General features: G+C 39.2%; 2 protein-coding genes across 2 annotated transcripts; one reads left to right on the plus strand and one right to left on the minus strand.

The window, feature by feature from the left end:
- Positions 1 to 2,322: 2,322 nt before the first annotated feature.
- On the plus strand, positions 2,323 to 6,639 carry chst14 (carbohydrate (N-acetylgalactosamine 4-0) sulfotransferase 14; the record flags this gene model as incomplete). Its single annotated transcript, XM_079245357.1, has 2 exons — positions 2,323 to 2,610; positions 5,812 to 6,639. 2 exons carry the CDS (start codon positions 2,323 to 2,325, stop codon positions 6,637 to 6,639), a joined length of 1,116 nt encoding a protein of 371 aa, XP_079101483.1.
- Positions 6,640 to 6,804: 165 nt separating this feature from the next.
- Positions 6,805 to 17,686, minus strand: cep135 (centrosomal protein 135). The gene is made up of 26 exons (XM_079245447.1): positions 17,508 to 17,686; positions 15,929 to 16,060; positions 15,648 to 15,838; positions 15,375 to 15,542; positions 15,135 to 15,276; positions 14,951 to 15,035; positions 14,746 to 14,874; positions 14,411 to 14,626; positions 14,247 to 14,312; positions 14,004 to 14,154; positions 13,700 to 13,929; positions 13,467 to 13,622; positions 13,263 to 13,400; positions 12,764 to 12,841; positions 12,485 to 12,636; positions 11,483 to 11,598; positions 11,239 to 11,393; positions 10,793 to 10,848; positions 10,533 to 10,701; positions 10,331 to 10,441; positions 10,028 to 10,213; positions 9,687 to 9,896; positions 9,353 to 9,555; positions 9,156 to 9,260; positions 7,968 to 8,123; positions 6,805 to 7,427 (listed from the first exon to the last, which is right to left on the minus strand). Exons 2-26 carry the CDS (start codon positions 16,039 to 16,041, stop codon positions 7,406 to 7,408), a joined length of 3,504 nt encoding a protein of 1,167 aa, XP_079101573.1. The 5' UTR covers positions 16,042 to 16,060; positions 17,508 to 17,686; the 3' UTR covers positions 6,805 to 7,405.
- Between the last annotated feature and the right edge of the window lie 2 nt (positions 17,687 to 17,688).

A 17,688-nucleotide genomic window follows, 5' to 3' on the forward strand; every position in this document is an offset into this window, starting at 1 on the left:
CTGGACTGGATTCAAGCTACTGTACATACTGGTTAGGATATGAAGGCATCTGTCGGTTCATTCAAGAGTTGATCTTATGTTGGTCATAAAAAGATGAACATCCAGTGGTTCATGGTTGCTTTATATTTGACATGTTAACTTAAAAAAAACAAAAAACAACTAAATATTAAGCTTTGGGATTTGGATTATTATCCAGGTTATGTAAAAGGTGCCATCCCAAGCAACATTATAACAATTTTTTTTCATTATTCTCTGACAGAAAAGAAAAAAAGAATAAAAAATTTAATCTTTCATGATGAAAAAAAACCCTTCATGATTAAATTGATTGGTTTTGCAGAGGTTATAACGTAACTCAGAAAAAGAAATCAATACATTTATCAGACAACACAAGGCCTTTTCACATGATTGCACCTTTTAAAATGATCAATTAAATTAAATCACAACCCTGAACAAACAACAACTTGCTTGATCAGTTCACTGGTTAAAGAGGCGTGTTGGGGGGGTTGGAGGTGTTGGGGTGAAGTTTGCACCCCTGAAATCGCCACACCTGTGGTCTGACAGGTTGTATGTCAAGTTCATCTCTATCTTCCGCTTTTATCATTTTACCATTTAATATTTGCAACTTTGCCTGTCGCTCAAAGCCAGCTGGGATAGGCTCCAGCTTTCCCGCGACCCTGAATTGGATTAAGTGGTTCAGAAAATGAATGAATATTTGCAACTTGCTTTTGTTGTTGTCATTTTTAATCTTAGCCTGATATTACAGATAGTCAAAGCTATGGACGTTGTAGTTTGTGCTGTTGACTGACTGGTCATCCACACAAACGTCTATCTGATCTTGGAAACCCAACAGTTTCTTGGATATCTCACTAAATACAAGGTGAGGAATACATGAAAAGAAGGATAAAGTGTATGAATCAGATCCAGACATTTGATTGTTGTCTGTTTTGTTCACATATTTGCTGAAGAATCCATTCATTTATTTCATTTATCTTTCGTCGATCTGAGGGTCCGATTATAATTGGAATTGCTGTAGATGTTGATGAGTCTTCTGGTTAATCAAGGGACAGTCTGCAGATAAGATAAGATAAGATAAGATAAACGTTATTTATTTAGCGCTTTTTATGAGGTCACAAAGTGCTTCACAACAATGTAAACATTGAAAACCTGCAAGGTTTGGAAAAAACAACAGTAGAAATACACAGCAGTGTCACCAAGTCTTTTTGGAGCTAAAATGCTTGCCTGAACAAATTTTTAAGAGGTTTAAAAAGATTATGCTTTTTTTAATTTACTCTGTTACAATCAATCTGTCATGGTAATTCATGGCTTTGGTTCATTACAGAGAAAGAGAAGAGGTAGAGAGAGCGCAGCTGCTTCAAACAGAAAGACTCAGTTGTGAAAGCAGGAGTCACTTCTGAACTGTTTGTCCTGGTTAGGTGCTGAAGCAGATTAATGTAAAGCAGTGATACAACTTTATCAGATGGATAGACAAACTGAAGGAAGCTTCAAAATTAGAGATGTATAATAAACAAACAAACAAATGTAACGCACAACTTAGTGTGACCTAAGCAGTGTCTTACATCTATTTACAGGAAATCCACTCATGAAATGAAATGAAAATGAAAAAAATGAAAAATACTTTATTAATCCCCAAAGGGAAATTCAATATTGTAGTATATAATAATTAAAAGGTGAAGGATAATTGTAGATATAAGATATATAGATAATTATAAATATAATTATATTTTATCCTTATAATGACATATAAGGATAATTAAGAACTCATCCTCACAACAGTAAGTGAAAGTGTTGTGAGGATGAGTGGAGCTGAGCACATCTCAGAGCTGTAGGTTTATAGAAGAAATGCATTTAATAAACTTTAAAAGCACATCGTAAACTTGAAAATCTACATCATAAACTACACCCGAAAAAAAAAAACTATCAATAAAACTACATCTCCCAGCTGACACTGCGCGCAGGACATGATGAGGTCATAGACTACGTCAACTCGTTGCTATGACGAAATCTTCCTGCCAGAGAAAATATTACAGCAATTTCTTTAAAACAATTAAAGTTTTGATTTTCTACTTCACAAGTTGTTTTCACACAGTAAACATAACTGCTTATGGTGTTAGTAGAAACTATTTTGTTGTGACAGTAGAAACAGGAAATGTCGTATGTTTGCAAACTTCCAGCATCGCTGAGCGTAACTGTGGGTACGTGGTCGGTAACGAGCGGCAACTTTCAGACCAAGTTTCCAGCTCAGTTGTTTATCCTAAAAATAAGGAAGGTGTTAAACACCACGTAGGTAAACAGGACTCTAGTATGGCTCCACGGAGGCAGGACCACGGGAGGAAAAGGAGCGACGGGATGCGGAGTAGCTCGGTTATAAACTTTAGAACCACGGTGAGTCCGGGCTCCGTCCGCCGCAGCTCCGCCGTCCTGCCGTCGGTTCTCACCTTCCTGGTCATCGTAGCATCCGGAGGCCTGCTGCTCATGATAGAGAAAGGAATGCTGAACAGCATGGAGAACCCTTCTCCCAGGGGTGACGGAAAGCGGCTGGACTTTATCCGACAGGCTGGGAAAGACGGTGCTAACGGCGTGGAGTCTCAGGTAAAGTCATTAAACGCACCACGGAAAGTTGCGTTTAAAGCGGTGAAAATGCGTTAATCCCGGCAGGAATTTTCTGTGGTCGTCGCTGTAGTTGGCTCTTTTGTAAATAGGAAGCTTAAGAGCTTGATTAGCCCAGTTACACGTGTTAAAAAAGAAGTATGAGATTCAGTAAAGCTATCAAATGTGTCATTTTATGTTATTTTAATGCCCCCCAATGCAAACCCAAATTATGTGATGATAATCAGGGCCGGATTAAAAGTGCACAGGCCCCTGGGCCCAGAGTGTCCCACGGGCCCCTACATCCTCAGTGCAACACTGTGAAAATGGTGAATGATAAGAGGGGTGGGAAAATCAAATCGAAAATTGGGATTTTGTTTTTTGTTTTTGTTTTTTTTTTTTTGCTTCACAATTTTAAAATCGATTTTTTTTTTTTTGTTTTTTGTTTTTTGTTTTCTTGTTGTTAAAAAAATTGAGGGTTTTTTTTTCAAATAAAATTAATCCACTCTAGAATTTTGGTAATTTTTATTGTTTTATTTATCTTTTTACTTGTCTTCTTGGGCATTATAACAACAGAATGATGGTCTGGCTACTGTGTTGTTTTTTAATAAATGAAATCAAGAAAAATTGCAAGCAAAAACTAGATTTAAATTTTTTTGTTTGCTTTTAATCCACAAATATCAGCAATATTGAAGAATTGTGAGAATCGCAATTGAAATCGAATCGGCACCCAAAAAATCGGAATCGAATTGAATCGGGACAAAAGCATATCGTCACAGCCCTAAACGATACAGTGTAAAAAGACATTTCTAACATCTCTGTGGTACCTGTAGCAATTCACTAGACACTGTGGTGTTACTATCTGGCTTTTATGTACATTTTGTTTCATGCCCAAACTGCTTGTGTACGGCCTATGTGCCCCCCACTAGTCTCCAAATGAGCCCCAAGTGGGTATGGGCCTGTGCCCATTGGATAATCTGGCCTTGATGATAATAAAGGCTTTAAAGATGGACGATGTCCTCGATTTCCATTTCACGTAGCAGGGGAGAAAAATACAAAAAAAATGTGGGATGCTGTGTAAAATGTACAAACAATGCAATGATTTGCAGATTTCATAACTTCATATTTTATTTCCAAACACATAAAAAGCAACATATAAAATGTTAACAGTTAAATATTTTCAAATTAAATGGAAAATTTTAGCCTATTTTGAATATGGTTGTAGCATTATATCTCTAAAAAACATATTGCTGGAAACATCTGGGAAGCGAGGAGACCTGTTGTTGTAGTTTTGGGAGAGGGATGTTGTCCCTCTCTGGTCTGATGCAGCTGCTAAACTGTTTAGAATTTTTTAATCGCTGGATTTTTTTATTTTTTTTTTGTCATGCTGGACCAATTCTTCTTGGTGAAAGAGCTTCAGTGCTGGATCAGCTCGGGCTGCACAATATTGAGGAAAAACTAACAATGCAATGTTTTTCTAATCCTGTGCAATAAAGAAAACAAGAATTTTCAGCAAATGAGTTGAATAGCACTTTAGGTAATGCTACTCTCCTAGCATCCTGTTAACAGTGAACCAGCACTGATCTTACTACTTTTTGTGTGTTTCAGGTATGGTTTCTGTCTATGTTAGAGAGTTTGCTTGCATTTATTGTGCAAGGACCTGAATTAAAGTTTTGTCCTGTTGTGTTTTGTTTACTACTGCCTGCATTTGAGAAGTCGTAAATGAAAATAGGCCGGCTCCCAATCCACGTCTGCAGATTAAAGATCGACAGATGGACAAATGTAGGAAGAAAATTAATTTGCTTCCTACATTACAGGACCTGTGATGTGACTATTGCACATATGTACATTGGGATGATGATGCTCAAACAACATATTGTGGAGCTTTAGCAGGACTCTGTGAAGGAATGCTGTCGTGATGGATGAAGCATGATCGTGCTAAAATATGCAGAATCTTATCTGAAAGAGATAGCTGTGCACAACATAGGCACCAATGCAACCCCACACCATCAGAGATGAAGGCTTTTGAGCTTTTTACAGATAATAAACTCTTTAGTTTGCAGGAAACAGCACTCACATTCTTTCAAATTGTGATTCATCTGACCACAGAACAGTTTTCCACTTTGCCTGCAACCATTTTGGCCCAGTTTAAACAGCAACATATCTGGATTGTATTCATGTATGGCACGATATAAAGCTTTAACCTGCATTTGTTGGTTTTCTTGGTGATTTCCAGAAGAGAATCGTGCCTGTTTTTATTGCAGTGCTGCCTGAGGGACCAAATATCCCAAACAGGCCGCTTTTACCTTCAGTCTTGTTCCCTGCATACAGATTCCTTCTATTTCTCTTAATCTTTTAACTATTATCTGCTTGAAATAGTAGGATCTTTATTGTTTTAGTAAATTTATATGAGGAAGATTTTTTCTTTTTGTTTATTCACTTTTTAGATGCCATTTTTTCCAGATTGAACCTCTGCCCGGCTCGACATCTGAGAGACTCTGCCTCTCTGAAGTGCTATTTTCAAACTCAGTCATGTGTCTGACCTGTTGCTAATTAAACTTAGTTGTCAGATGATCATCTAGTTCAGGGGTGTCCAGCTTTGGTCCTCTAGGGCCACAATCCTGCAGGTTTTCCACGTATCCCTGTTCCAACACACCCAACTCAAATGAATCTGTGCAGCAATTCATTGATTGTAGGATCTGATCAGTGTAAGCCAGGCGCGTCGGAAAAGAGAGATGTTAAAAATTTGTAGGACATCGGCCCTCGAGGACCGACTTTGGACTCCCTGCTCTAGTTATCCCAACATTTGAGATGCGATTCTGCCGTCAAATGTTAAAAGTTCTATTTTCCACACAGTGATTAAAATCTTAGTTTCAACATTTGAGATATGTTCTATTAGGAATAAAATGAGTCCATGAAATTAGCAAATCGTTGCATTCTGTTGATTTACATTTACGCAGCATTCCAACTCTTTTGGATTTGTCATTTCCTCCATTGCTTTTATACAAATAATCATCCACTTTGAAAGGTTCTCCAAACATTTTTTTACAGCAGATTTGTTATGGAGGCAAGAACAGTCTCAATCTAAGTAGCTAAGACATTTATTTATGGACTTCCTTTCAAACTGCTCCAACCTGCTTACATTGACTTCCAACCTGAAGTTGGTTTCAGACGCAATTTAAGTCACTTTTTGTTCACATCTAGATCCTCCAGGAAATCCGCAACCGGACCATCAAAACCATGTGCAGCCAGAAAAACATGCCCCACAGCATATGGTCACTGAGTCCCTTGCAGAGGAAGACGCTGCTGCAACACATCCTGGTGAACGACGAGTACCGCTTCCTCTACTGTTACGTCCCCAAAGTGGCCTGCTCCAACTGGAAGAGGGTCCTGAAGGTCCTGAGTGGAGCTCTCGAGAACGTGGACGTCAACATCAAGATGGACCACCGCAGAGATCTGCTCTTTTTGTCCTCTCTGAAGCCGGAGGAGATCCGCTACCGCCTCACACACTACTTCAAGTTCATGTTTGTGCGAGAACCCATGGAGCGCCTGCTGTCTGCTTACAGGAACAAGTTTGGGGAGATCGAGTCCTACCAGAGGAAGTACGGCGTGGAGATAATAAAGCGTTACAGAAAGGGCTTTGCCAAGGATGCCTCTGTGACAGGAGAAGATGTGACCTTTGCAGAGTTTGTCCACTACCTGCTGGACGAGGATGTGGAGCGCATGAACGAGCACTGGATGCCCGTCTACAACTTATGCCAACCCTGCGCCGTTTCCTACGATTTCATTGGGTCCTATGAGCATCTGGAACACGATGCGGAGTACGTGCTGCAACGCATCAGCGCGCCGCCGTTTGTTCACTTCCCAGAGAGGCAAACGTGGTACAAACCAGTTACAACAGAAACATTACACTACTACTTGTGCAGCTTACCTCAGAAGCTACTGAGGGAACTTTTGCCTAAATACATTTTAGACTTCTCTCTGTTTGCTTATCCCCTCCCTAACACCACCGCCGAACACTGCCGGCACTAAGACGTGCAATGTTTTATAGTTTTGAGATTATATTTTTATAGAATATCACTTGTACTATTTTTTATTTCTAGGGAAGTTTATACTGAAGCTGTTACACATTTTTTACTTGAGATTTCTGCACATCAAAATGCCAGAAGAGAAGATTTCAAAACCACTAAAGCTTGAATTTGAATAGGAAACGGTGTGTACTTATCCAGTATTTCATCCAGTTTGGCCAATAATGTTGTTGCAAATGTTGATGTACAGCAGACTGTCAGAGCTTAACAGTCTGAGGGGGCACCCAGTGGTTTAACTAGCTAAAAGACGTCTCCTACTGGGTTAATCAAGGATTTTTTTTTCTTTTGTATTTCTATTTACACTTTCTGTTAACATTTGCAGTTTACAGTGCAATCTACTCCATTTCATATTTTTGCATACTTTATTTAGTAAATCAACACTTTTATTTAAAAAAAAAACCAAACACAAATAACATAATACAAAGACTTTAAACATCTTGAACATGTCAAGTTAAAAGCGGGGAAACATTTCAGTAATTACATCAACAAGCTGAGTGAGAAGCTGGATTTATTTGTAAAAGAGCAAAGGTACTACAGTGGGCATATTGTCTTGTTTTGACTGACTGGTCGGACGGTGTGGTGAAGCAGCTAGGAGGTATGCTACCGGGTATTTCATGTTGAGTGTGGAAACCTTCATGTTTCATGTCCAGACTGAACACTTCTGGCTTCTCGTGCCTTCTGACTCACTCGTCACTCCCCTTCATTTGTCTTTAATCCTTGAAGCTTACATTCCTGAAAAAAGAAAATTGAAAGGATGTTTTTAGCATGAAGGGAAACAAAAAGCTTCAAACTTTTAAGGCTGGGGTAGGTAATGTTGGGGAGCTAGCGAGATGTGAAAGTGGCGCCCTGTCTTGACCCCTCTGGTTTTGCTCCTTGTGTGATCCAAGACTTTTTTCTTACCTCCGCAGAGGAGGTTATGTTTTTACCGGCGTTATAACTCAAAAAAGTTATGGATGGATTTTAATGAAATTTTCAGGATTTGTTGGAAATGTGAAAAGGAAGAACTCATTTAATTTTGGTGGTGATCTGGATCACTGTTCTGATCCAGGAACTTTTTAAAGGCCGTGGTGGAGGTTTGCACTCTTCGACTGCTTTTCTAGTTCGCATCAGGACGAGGTACCAGTTCACTCAGAGTAAAAGAAAAAAAGTCTCTGAGCAACATTACCTACCCCAGCTTTAAGGCTTAGTTTTCATCTCCTCTACCAGGATACCAGGACGTTTCATAAAGGAAAAACTGGTTCATGACTTTCACGCTTTTAAAGCCTGACTTACTTATCTGTTGACTTGTCACTGGAGCGGTCGAGAGTTCGGAGGATGGAGCGCTCTGTGGAGGTGTGGTGAGGACTGCCGGAGACACTGAGTGAAGATGAGCTTTGCAGGGATGAAAAGGACAAACCTTGTCTGCGCATCTCTTGAAATGCCCTTTCACTGAGGACAGAAAGGCGACAGGACATGCGTATTGATTGTATCCTCAGGATTTGTGATATTCTTGTACAGAAATATGTATTATAATTTGCAGAGCTTATTAGTTATGGTCTAATACTCAGAATGGAAAGTGATAAGTACACAAGTTGACTCCCTCCAACAGTTTTGATGACAAATTCATAAAGGTCATTTCAGTAAACAATGTCTTGTAATCTTTGACATGGAAAGTTGTGTTTACATCATGCTATGGAGAAGCTGAACAAGCTCTTTTGTACCATTTGACAGTTTCCTTGTACACTGAGCTTAGACAATTATGGTAGATATTTGCAAATCATTCGCTGAACCTTTGCATAATGATCACGATTTCTAATAAAATTGTGAATAAGGAATTAGATTTATTCATTCATTCATTTTATCCTTTATCCAAACCGCTTAGAGCCTATCCCAGCAGTCTGGTCGAAAGGCAGGGTACACTCTGGACAGCTCGCCACTCCATCGCAGGGCTATTTAGGGATTGGATGTATATTGTACTTTATTACTGACGGCACTCAAAATTTTAATTCAGACTTGGAGTGTAAGAAATGTTCCCATTTCCACCTGTAAGCGACCATTTCTTCTGCTTTGTTGTGAATTTGAAATTCTCTCAAAAAAGAAAAAAAAACCTCAGAGTGAGTCTCACTGTCTTTTTTTTTTTTTCCCCCCATTCTGGTCTTAGTGGAAAAACAAAATGCATGTTGAAAATAAGGAACACTGACCTCCGCTGTCATACTAACTATGCAGAACCTGAAGTTGCAGAATACATCGTATATTAATATCAAGCTGCATGACAAAGAGGTTTTTCCATTAAAAATGATGGGTTTGGTATGCTGAACATAAAAATGGTCATTTTTAAAAATCTTTTTAAGTCTTTTTCTCCCCCTAAAAAACAACCTAATTTTCTGGAAAATGCTAATGTTTATTTCCATGTTAAATAAAGTTATATTTATATAATAAGCAGCTGTTGACCTGAATTTAGACTGAATCTAATGAGCTCACCGTTCAAAGCGCTCGGTGGTCAGTTGTCTCTTCAGTACGTCTATCTCCGTCTGCAGCTGAGACGCTTTGCCGCGCAGCTGGGACACTTCTCTGGCTTGCTCTGTTCTGTTCTCACATGTGCAAATAAACATCAGCCACTTCTTCAAAACTGCCATTTTATTGATTTAAAACTAATAAACCGTACTGGATTTATTTACGTCTTGCTGTCTGCCAGGGTGAGTCTGTCACGCAGGACTTTGAGCTCCGACTCTTTCTCGCTGGCCGTAAGATGAGTTTGGAACTCTTTCTGCCGATTGGTGGAAAGCAGCGTCTCGAGGTTGCGCACAGTCAACCTCTCGCTCGCCAGCTGCTGCTTGAGCAGCTCCGTTTCTGACCGAACATCCTCCAGTTCTCCCGTCACCTACTCACAGAAAGCAGAACTATGAGAGCATTCCGCCTGAACCAGCAGCATGCGTACTAGCACACTGGAATGCAACCAGTAAAGCAGAAGCAGCAGATTTAGGACTAAGTCTAAACCACATCCGGCCTCACCCTCTCGAGGTCCATGCTCTTTGCAGTCAGCTGTCGTGCAATGAGGTCCTTTCCAGAGTCCAGTTTGACACAGAGCTCCCTGACAGATGCCACATCTGAGAGGAGAGCAGCCTTCTCCTCCTGTGCTCTGTGTAGCTCCTCCTCTAGTCGCGACATCCCACGAACCAGTGAGGACACTTTGGCCTCATAAGCCTGCAGAGCCTGTATGTGCTTAGAGAAACAGAGCGATGAAAGATGTTAAGGTCTTGGATAATAACAGCTTGAGTTAGAAAAAGAAAAAAAAAAGTATTTTTTTATCGTGTAAATGCACATTAGCAGTATTTTTTCAACCTGTATCTCACCTGCTGGATCTCTCTCTCCTGCTGTGCAGCAGCATCTCGCAGTTTTCTGCGTTCTGTGTCTGAGGAGAGCAGCTCAAGGCGGATGGAAGTGTTGAGGCCTTCGGCCATCTGCAACTTCTGATCCCTCTCTTCCATTTCAGAGTGAGCCATTTTGAAATGTTCCAGCAAATCCCTATTCTCCTGTTCCTGCGGGGAGGGGGGGTCAACAGTTAACAATCAGCAGTGGGACTATGGGGTGGAAAGCTCGTCTTTAAAGGCTCTAATGGCATTCAGACATAACTGAAAATAATTGTATTTTATTACTTTTGTGGCCATCAGTTTCTCTATTCTGGAAACTTCAGAAATGTAAGAGTGGATCCTCAACTTCAGTTCATCCTTCTCATGCAAAGCCTCCTCCATTTCCACATGGACAGCCTGCACAAGGACACAGCGCAAACTTACTTCTGCTTTTGGTACGACAAAGAAAAACCAGTACTATGAAAAATAAATAAGATCTTCTGATTACTTGGTTCTCTCTCGTCATTGTGGCTAGGTCATCCTGCAGCCTCCTGTTCTCTCTGATTATGACTTCTTTATCCTTCCTAAGTGCAGTCAGCTCCTCCTGAGATGCATCCAGCTGCCTCCTCAGACTGCTGATCTCCCTCTCGCGGCTGTTTAATGCTCCTTGCAGTTGGCTGAGAGGATTAAAGTCACCGCGTCGCAGCAGTTTATTAAAGTATAAATATTCGTTTGCATTGAAAGCCACGTAGAGAGCACTGTACTCACGCTAGAGAGTTGTCCATGTTTTTCACTGTGAGTCTCACATCTTCAAGGGTCTTTTCCTGTGTAAATGCCAAAGATTTAAAGCTCATTAGAGCTTTTATCGCAAGTCACTGGTTCACATAAACATGGAGTATGGGATTGATTTATCTGTCGTCACCACAAACCATCACATTCCAACAAGAGTTCTGGTGTAAATGGTGGGAAAACAACAAAACATCCAGTGCTGTAGTGTGCATGAATGCATTCCTAGGTTAAGTTAATAGAAAGCTAATGTGTGGGAAGGGGTGATCATTTGAATGGTTTAGTTTTTAACAGGAAGCTTCTCACAATAAACATAAAAAACATTAAATTTTTCAGTGTACATGTGAGCAACTGAATATTGTTTTATAAATAGTTAAAAAAAGTGAATAAAAAGTTTTAATCTTAGTGATGCTTGTTGCAAAAGTTACCTTCTTGTTTAGTTTTTCTTGTACAACAACTAGTTTTTCTGTGTTTTGGTCCACCTCGTCCTGCAGAGCATCCTTCTCTCTGTCCAGGGTAGAGACAGACTTCTGAAGGGCAGCAACTTCCTCCCTGTGCTTGGAACTGTGCTGACTCAGCTCCCCTGAGAGAAGAAATGAAGAAAAGGGAACAAAGATAGAGCAAACAGTCAAGCAGTCATGGTGGAAAAGAGAAACAGAGCAGCAAATTCACCCAATTTTTCCTCGAGTTTGTCAATCTGCTCATGGGCTGCATGCAGCTCATTCATCTTCACAGAGAGACGATGTTGGGTATCAGATAGCGTCTGCTCCATCTGCTCTTGTAAAAGCCTGCAAAGTTTAAAACAAAAAAAACAAAACAAAAACAACAGACCGAGGTAAATGATTTCATACATTTAGGTTGTTCTTTTTTTAATTTAACAAACAAATTAAATTTCAAAACCTGACATAATGAGACAGTTTAGATTAATGCACTAAGCTGTACTGAAATATAAAACTTTATCCTCTGGTAGAATAATACCAGATTATGATAGCATTTTTACATGTATATTAACAATAGGGGTGGGAAAATTGAATAGAAAAATCGAAAATCGTGATGTTTTTGCTTCACAATTTTAAAATAGATTTTTTTTTTTTGTTAAAAAAGTCGATTTTTTTCCCCCCAAATAAATAAAATTAATCAACTATAAAATTTTGGTCATTTTTATTGTTTTTAATGATCTTTTTACATGTCTTCTTGGGCATTCTTGGTTACTGTGTTGTTTTTTCCTAATTGAAATCAAGAAAAATGACAAGCAAAAAAAAAGTTATACATTTTTTTGTTTTGTTTTTAAATCTATAAAAATCAGAAATATCAAAGAATTGTGAGAATCGCACATTAAATCAAATCGGCACAGAAAAAAATTGGAATTGAACTGAATTGGGACAAAAGCATATTGTCACAGCCCTAGTTAACAACCATAAAAATGAGAGCCTGTTAACTTCTATGGAAGTAGGCAAACTTACAAATGTAGCAGGGGATCAAGTACTTATTTTCCCTACTGTGTGTTAAAAAAAAAAAAAGATTTAAAAAAGAAGATCAATCTCCAAGTGTCATTCATTGATATTAAACAAATTATAAATAGATTCAAATTGATCAACTGTTTTATTTTCTTTTAATTTAACCCATCTCTACTAACAACATGACTCGGTTGTGCGGTAGAAGACGATGCATCACCTCAGAGCGTTCGCCTCGGCTCTCTGCTGGGCGACCTCCTCTGCATTGTGTACCAGAGAAATGGAGCGAACCTTCAGCTCTGCCTCAGCAGCCTCTCTGCTCTCCCTCAGTACACACACCTGTGACTGCAGGTCCAGCCTCTCCCGCTCCAGCTAAAGACGAAGAAAAAAAAAAGACAAGGTGGAGTAAACATCCACCCATATCTAATGTTAGGATCTAGCATAACTGAAAGGAGAAAAAGTGCTTGAACAGATTTCTGCACACATCCATCAGACTCACACTCTTGACGGTGTTCTCCAGGTGGAGAATCCTCCTCTCCTCCACCTGTCTGTCTGTCAGAGCTGAAGTCTGTGCTACCTGTTGAACCATGCTGGATTAGTCTCAACAGTTCCCATTCTCAGGAAAAATAAAAATAACAACAAAATAAATCAAAAATTTAAAAATCAACCTTGTTTACAGAACAACTTCTAGGTTAAACTGAACAAACTACATCATTGTCGATGTACCAGTCAAACATACAACTTACAATTTGTTAACTGAGAAAGTAACATGTCACAAAACACTGAAACTTCTTGTTATCAGAAACCTGCAAACTTCACTTCTACATTCTTGTAGTAAAGTCTTTACTATAGAAAACGAAGAATTAGAGAAACAACTTCAACAAGTGGTGGAAGTATTTCCAGTCAGGATGTGTCCCAGTTGGATGTTTTATGGCGGCTTAATAGTCTGGTTAAAGTTTGTGCATCAGAACCATGTAAGCCATGACTTCTTGACTGACCTTTAATCTCTCCGTAAGTGTCTCCCTTTCAGAGGTCATTTGTTCGATTTTCCCTTCAGCCCGTTTCAACTCCTCCTGCAGTCTCAAGAAGTCAGCCGACGCCTCGAAGCTACGGGCCAACTTTAGGTCATCTTGAGCCTAAAGGAGCAGAAACATCTGCTGTTTGTAAGGGCTGAATACTTGTGGAAGTTTCTCCAGTCTTACCTGTTTAAACAGGGTTTTGAAATGGTCTCTCTCATCGCTGAGGGCCTTCACGTTGTTCTGGAAATCCTCCATGTGCTTTTCAAAGTCCAACAGAGCCGCTTTAAGCTCATCTCTTTCTTTAATAACATGAAACAGGTCTGCCTCTGCAACTCCTCCCTATAAATGTCAACATGTGGCATTAGCAAAGCAACACATTATAATTCACCCCCCCCTTCCTTATTGTCATTTCCTACTTGTTTTAATTTGGACCTTGGACTCCTGCCTCTTTCTGGGCTACGAGTGGGGCTTGAGGTCAGACCACTGCCTCCCCTGACTCTTTTGTAGCGCTCAGCCTCCTGCCGATAGTAATCCCTCTCCTCCTCCAGACTCTTGACAAAGGCATCTAGACGAGATGGGGAGCGTTCTCTTCCACAGACGCCATGTGTGGCACGCATCGTCTCCAGCTCCAGCACCAAGTCTTTATCTACAAAAACAGCAACAAGTCGTTGCTGCACAACTATGATCAATGCAAAGCTGGTTTAATATGAACATGATTACCTGCTGTCATCATCTTCTCCACTTTGCCCTGCAGCCGGATTTTCTCATCCTCTAGGAAATTCACCAGTCCCTCCATCTTCTCATTTTGCTCTTTGAGCTCCACCAGCTGATCTCTGAGACGGTCTTTTTCAAATTCCTCTTCAGACTTTTCCTTAAATCATCCCACAGAACAAAGGTTTCCTTTTTAATTACACACTAAACCTCAGAAACACTGCTAGATTGAATTTTAAGAGCTGTTTGTACCCTTCTTATCTTTGTGACGATATCCTCCAACTCTTCAATGATTTTCTGCTGCCTCTGAATTTCTTTCTAGTAGGGAAAAAAAAAAAAAGAAAAACTTAATTATTAATTAATTTTGTTGTTTCAAATGCGACGCTTGAAGAGTTAATGTCTCCTTTTAGTCTCACTTTAGTTTCTTTTAGTTCCACATCGGCAGTTTCCAACATACGCTCCTTATCCATCTCCATGCGCTTTGCAAGGTCATCTATGTGAGTCAGCTCTTCACAGAGTTCCAGGTTTTTTAACGACAGATTGGCCACTTCAGTCGAGGCATCCTTCTTTTTCTGCTGCAGCCCCTCTATCTTTTGCTCCAGGGTTCTGTTGGTCTCTTGTAGATACTCAATCTATATATAAAAAAAGTCACAGATTACAGAAAGCAAGTACCAACATCCCTTTTCAATTAGATGACTTTTTTAAAAGGATCTACTTTCTACATATTCCATCTGCAGTGAGCTGTACTTGCCTGAAGGTTAAGGTGGGCAATCATTTTCTCGTTGCTGATGTTCTGAGCTTCAAGAGAAATGACTTCATGGGGCCGTCCTCCACGAAGTACATGATTCAGACGCTCAATTTCTTTGTCTCGCTCTTCCACCTATTTAAAGACACACCTCATTACAACTAATGCAACTTATAGCATGCTGCATTACGCATCAGTTTAGCTTTCTCACCTGAGTGTTGAGATGTTTTATACATTCTTGGGTATTTTCCAGGTCTAGTTTAATTTTAACAATGTCTTCTTGTAGTTCATTAATTCTGCAGATCAAAGTTACCATGAAGTGAGTTACATATTCTGAATGCAAGCATCGCAGACAACCTACGCAACCTTAGATAAACTCCACTATTCTTAGTAACCTTCCGTCGGCCAGCTGCAGTAAATCAGCTACATATGGATCGTCAGGCTGCAGAACAGGATAAGCAGATGTTGTGGACGGAGGAAGAAGCTCATCAATCTGCATTCGCTGTCTTCTAAAAGGGATGCCGTGTTTTTTGCCACCTGACACAGCATGAGAAAGAATCCAAAAAAATATACACAGAGGTTAAATGTCATTTTAATAATGCTGAGTTTTGATCAGATCTCTGGCATTGGGATACCTGGTGTCTGCACAACAGCTTGCATGTTCTTCTCCTGTAGCTGCTGGATGTGCTCAGATTTGGCTTTGCTGTCTTTCTCCAGGCAGCGAACTTTAAGCACATACTGATTGTTTAAAAACTTCAGGTCAGATGTTTCATGATCCAGTTTCCGAATGCGAGTTTTGAACTCTGAGAAAAAGACAAGATTATATGTGAGTTGCATATCATTTATGCCTACAGGTGATACATGTTTCAGGCTGCTGAAGAGGATGCGAGGCTGTCTTCATCATTTACCTCTAGTGACCAGTTCCTTCTCTTCCTTCAGTTTCAGAAGCTCACGGTGCAGCTGGTTGTTTTCCCCGATCACCCTGGCATTCTCCGTCCTGTAGGGCTCCAGCAGGGCATCAAAATTTCGGCTCTCCTTCTCAGTCTTTCCTGCTGATAGCTTAGCATTGCGCAGACTCTCGGTTGTGTGGACCAGATCACTGCAACAGGAGAAGATGAATGACAAATGACAACCCGTGAGCCAATGTGAAGTGTGAACGTGAAGTGAATAAGAAGCACAAAGCTTTCACCTGAACAGTTTCTCCACCAGCGGTAGTGACTCTATTCCAAGAGTCTGCCTGTAGCCCAGCTGATCAAGACGTTTTCGCAGATTGATGAATTTCCTCTCCGCGCTGCTGTTCATGACTGTGATGCTGAAGTCGCTAATGGATTTTAAAAGGGAGAAACTGAAGCTATAAGACCAAATGTTACGTTTAAACACTAACAAAATATGACTTGCTGTTAGCAAATGTGATATACAGTACAGCTCATATTTATTCATCCCCTTTCATTAAAGAAGGAAAAAAACAGCTGCCTGTAAAATAAGCTGAAATTGACTAAAGTAATAATCAATAAAAATTTTATGAAAATCATTACATTATTTTCTAATTCTGGTTCAATAGAATATTTTTTTTTAAAAAGCAAACAAATAGGATAATTTATTACATATTATATCACTCAAACTAATATTTTGTTGAACAATCCTTTACTGTTTCCGCTACAGTCCGGTGTTTTCTGTTCCTCTCAGTCAGACTTCTGCACCTGTTGAGATGTATTTTGTCCCACTGTTCAACAAAAAAGTGCTTTAATTTGTCCAGGACCAATTTGTTTGTTTGTTTTTCTTTCTTCAATTCAATTAAATGAAAAAAAAACAAACAATGTCTTATATTACTAAATTATATTTTTTGCAAATGTTCACTTATTGTTCCTTTTTTTAAGTCTCTAGTTATTTGAGAGACTTGTAAATTCAGTCTTTTCTTTAATGAAAGGGTATGAATACATATGAGCACAACTATATATATTATATACTGCATATATATATACAGTTGTGTGTGTGTGTATAATACATACACACACATATACATATATATATATATATATATATATATACACACACACACACACACACACACACACATACAGTTGTGCTCATATGTATTCACACCCTTTCATTAAAGAAGGGAAAAAACAGCTGCCTGTAAAATGAGCTGAAATTGAATAAAGTAATCAATAAAAATTTTATGAAAATCATTACATTATTTTTCTAATTCTGGTTCAATAGAATTTTTTTTTTTTAAGCAAACAAATAGGATAATTTATTGCATACTACATCACTCATAAACTAATATTTTGTTGAACAATCCTTTAATGTTTCCGCTACAGTCAGGTGTTTTCTGTTCCTCTCAGTCAGACTTCTGCACCTGTTGACAGGTATTTTGTCCCACTGTTCAACAGAAAAGTGCTCTAATTTGTCCCGGACCAATTTGTTTGTTTTTCTTTCTTTCTTCAACTCAGTTAGATGAAAAAACAGTGTCTTATAGTACTAAATTACATTTTTGCAAAATTTTACTTATTGTTCCTTTTTTAAGTCTCGTTATTTTAGTGACTGTTTTAAATTTAGCCTTTTCTTTTATGAAAGGGTATGAATACATGAGCCCAACTGCAAACATGCTAACGCTAAGTATTAGCTAACATAACAGGCTTTACGTTACGTTAATAACCTGACCTAATAAAATATTAGCATTTAAAGTGTTCAGTATTAGGTTAACTTCGACTACCGTGAAAGTCATAACCATACCATAATCAGCTAGTTGAGGACTGTGAACTTACTGTGCTTGAAAGCAGTTTTTTCTGACGGCTAATGTTAGCTAAAATGACTCCGACGTAACTCTACGTAACACATAATTATCTCACCGCTCGGGCAACCTACTCTTACTAGCGACATTTTATGGTTGCATCAATTTCTCCAGCAACTTTTGGTAATGATAAAACTTCTAAATGAGCATATTTC

The sequence above is a fragment of the Telmatherina bonti genome, assembly GCF_933228915.1.
Source record: "Telmatherina bonti genome assembly, chromosome: 8".
Classification (NCBI taxonomy): domain Eukaryota; kingdom Metazoa; phylum Chordata; class Actinopteri; order Atheriniformes; family Telmatherinidae; genus Telmatherina; species Telmatherina bonti.